The sequence below is a fragment of the Bipolaris sorokiniana genome, assembly GCF_000338995.1.
Source record: "Bipolaris sorokiniana ND90Pr unplaced genomic scaffold COCSAscaffold_1, whole genome shotgun sequence".
NCBI classification, from domain to species: domain Eukaryota; kingdom Fungi; phylum Ascomycota; class Dothideomycetes; order Pleosporales; family Pleosporaceae; genus Bipolaris; species Bipolaris sorokiniana.
Window position 1 is genome coordinate 1,415,768 of NW_006911895.1, and position 2,648 is coordinate 1,418,415.

The following is a 2,648-nucleotide window of genomic DNA, read 5'->3' on the forward strand; positions in this document are numbered from 1 at the left end:
TACTACGAGGTGAAGTGGAAAGGGTTCCACCGAACGACGCTCGAACCAGCGGAGCTACTAGAGGACGCTGAGGCAGTAGATCGTTGGGAAGCGTTCACAGAGACCAAACGAGACAGCGAGGGCCGCCTCCCGGAAGGGTTTCGGAGAGGCGATGCGGTATCACCCTAAGGAGGGGGGTATTGTAACGGGCTGAACGCCCTTTGGATAGCTCCTCGATGGAATCTCGGCCTACTCGCAGAACCCGGGTGCTGTCTCGAGCACCCGGATTCTCTGCGCACCGCCCGAACGACGTTCAGACGACAGCCGCAGGACCCAGAAGCTGCCTCGTGCACCTAGACTTCACCGGTCCGATTGTTACTCGGGTAACCAGCTTGTATATAGACAGCTACGTAGCTTGGGAGCTTAGCTCCTCATCGAATACAACCTCTTGTATACCTCGCGATTGCTCCCCAGAGCGCAGCCCCTTACATAAACCCTTTCTAAGAGTATAGGATTTCAAGATTATTCCATAGCTCTACTAGACTAGTATACTTCTTCGTCTAAAGTAGTAGTCCGTCTTCGAGACTTAGTCTGATCGTAGCTAGCGCCTTCGATTCCTTTTCTTTTAATTTGTCGAACGTATCTAGATATTAATCTAATATAAGATTAGATAGATCTATATCTATTATATCAGCATAATCTTACTAAATAAGAATAGATCGAATCCGCAGTGCCTATATGTCAAAATTTGAGCTCCCTTTAAGCTTTAGTACTTTAAAGATACTATTAGCCATTTTAATCTATTATTCTAGATCGGCTGATAAGCTTGTATATATACTAATACTATCACAGTTACTATTCTTTCTATAAAGAACTCTGGCTGCTAATCGATATAGATCGATATATTACAATTAGCTGATCTAGCTTTAGATAAACTCTTAACTAGAGTATTTAGCTTCGTAAGAGGCTCGGAGACTCTTTAACCAATAGGGTTTTTGCTAGTATCTAGAGTTTTTCAGCTTCTTTTAGCCGTGGTTTTCTCTTAACCCTTATTATTACCCTAGCTCTTGCTAAGAATCTAGCCTAAATAGTACTAGTTCTTACGTGAACGCTAAGCCTTCTATAGTAGACTTTGCTAGAACCTTCGATTAAACGCGTAATCCAGGCTTATAACCTATTAAAATAAGGAGGGTGCTACTTATTCTATAGCTAGCTCAGAGGTATAGTAGTCTACTTGTCTAGCGATAGACTCAGAGGTAGCGAATCGATAGGTTCTAGGATAAAAAGAGAGAAATGCTAGAGGAGAGAGATAAGGATTGGATTGATCTGATCTAGTAGTCTGATCTGTTCTTGTAATCTGCTCTAGTTTCTATCTACTAGCTATTCTACTACTATATATATTTGCTGTACTAGATTCTAGAAGAATCTATCTAGTAGTAGATTACGTAGCTATAGACGTAATAGATAGATGAATTGTATAGGGATTAGTTAACTGAAGAATCCGAGTATAGTGCCGAGCACCCGGATTATATCAGAGATTAGCTAATTAGCTTATATCTCTAACAATTAAGACCCTATATAAGTCCCTAGAATACGGACATATAGAGATAGACGAAATAGTTAGATAACTAGCTAAGGTATTTATAATACTACGCTTACGAGCGAAGGTATAGAAAATACTAGGTAACTATTTAGTATATTACTAGAATAAGCCTAAGAGATATAATGTTACACGGGGTAAGGGTCTATACTTCTCTATCCTGGTCCGCACTAAGGCAGGTGAGTATTACGTTAGTGTTCCGTGAGGCTTGTCTGGCGATGCAGTGGAGTTGGCGTGCTTAAGGAGGGTTTGACAAGACTAATCTATTTGATAGACTAACTTGTGACAATCTTGTTAAGTAAGGATACTAGTAAGATGTTACAAGTAACAAGAAGGATTCTCTCCTTGACAAATGACGAGACGGCTGAAAGCCTAGGGACGTCCACGTCAAAAGGTAATGGATCATCGCGGGGCTCGGAGTCACGTGATGTGCCATCTCGCCAAGGCCAGCCATCTGAGATGGCAGGACGCCGAGAGATGGCAGTGCCATCTCTACCATCTCGCCAAGGAGAGATGGGCAAGATGGCAGGACTGGAAGCAATGAGGATATAAGGATGGATGGATTTCATTATTACTCTCGTTGTAGTCAACTCAAATTGTACTTTCTTACTAGTATTGTTACTTCACAAGATAGTTACATGTTAGTCTATCCAATAGATTAGCGTTGTCAAACCCGGTTACATCCATAACTCTTTTCCACTACGAATCGCCAGACAACCTCACGGAGCTCTTCATCCCATCTCACTCGCCCTAACCCGGACCGAGCTTAGAGAAGTATCAGCACCCAACCCCGTGTAACATTGTGCTAACCTTTTGGTTAAGTGGACGGCGCGAGTAGCTGCGTGTATGGTTATTTTAACCCGCCCATTACATATTATAGGTTCTATACTAAGGCTGGTAAGCTTTACGCTATTGTTCCGTAAGGTTTATTTAGCGATAAAGTAGAGTAACGTACTTATAAAAATAATATTAAAAGGTTTAATAATTTCTTATCTATATTAAATAGACTGATTAGTATTAATCTTATAAAGTTAAATAACTAGTAAGAAAGTATAATTTAAGTTAGCTA

The 2,648-nt window shown here is 41.0% G+C and overlaps 2 protein-coding genes across 2 annotated transcripts; one reads left to right on the forward strand and one right to left on the reverse strand.

Moving 5' to 3' along the window:
* Positions 1–503, forward strand: COCSADRAFT_210296 (uncharacterized protein). Its single transcript, XM_007696594.1, has one exon. The coding sequence runs from the start codon at positions 216–218 to the stop codon at positions 489–491; it is 276 nt and encodes a 91-aa protein (XP_007694784.1). The 5' UTR covers positions 1–215; the 3' UTR covers positions 492–503.
* A 1,311-nt stretch (positions 504–1,814) lies between these two features.
* COCSADRAFT_210303 (uncharacterized protein) lies at positions 1,815–2,380 on the reverse strand. The gene has a single exon (XM_007696595.1). It carries the CDS (start codon positions 2,146–2,148, stop codon positions 1,855–1,857), a length of 294 nt encoding a protein of 97 aa, XP_007694785.1. The 5' UTR covers positions 2,149–2,380; the 3' UTR covers positions 1,815–1,854.
* Between the last annotated feature and the right edge of the window lie 268 nt (positions 2,381–2,648).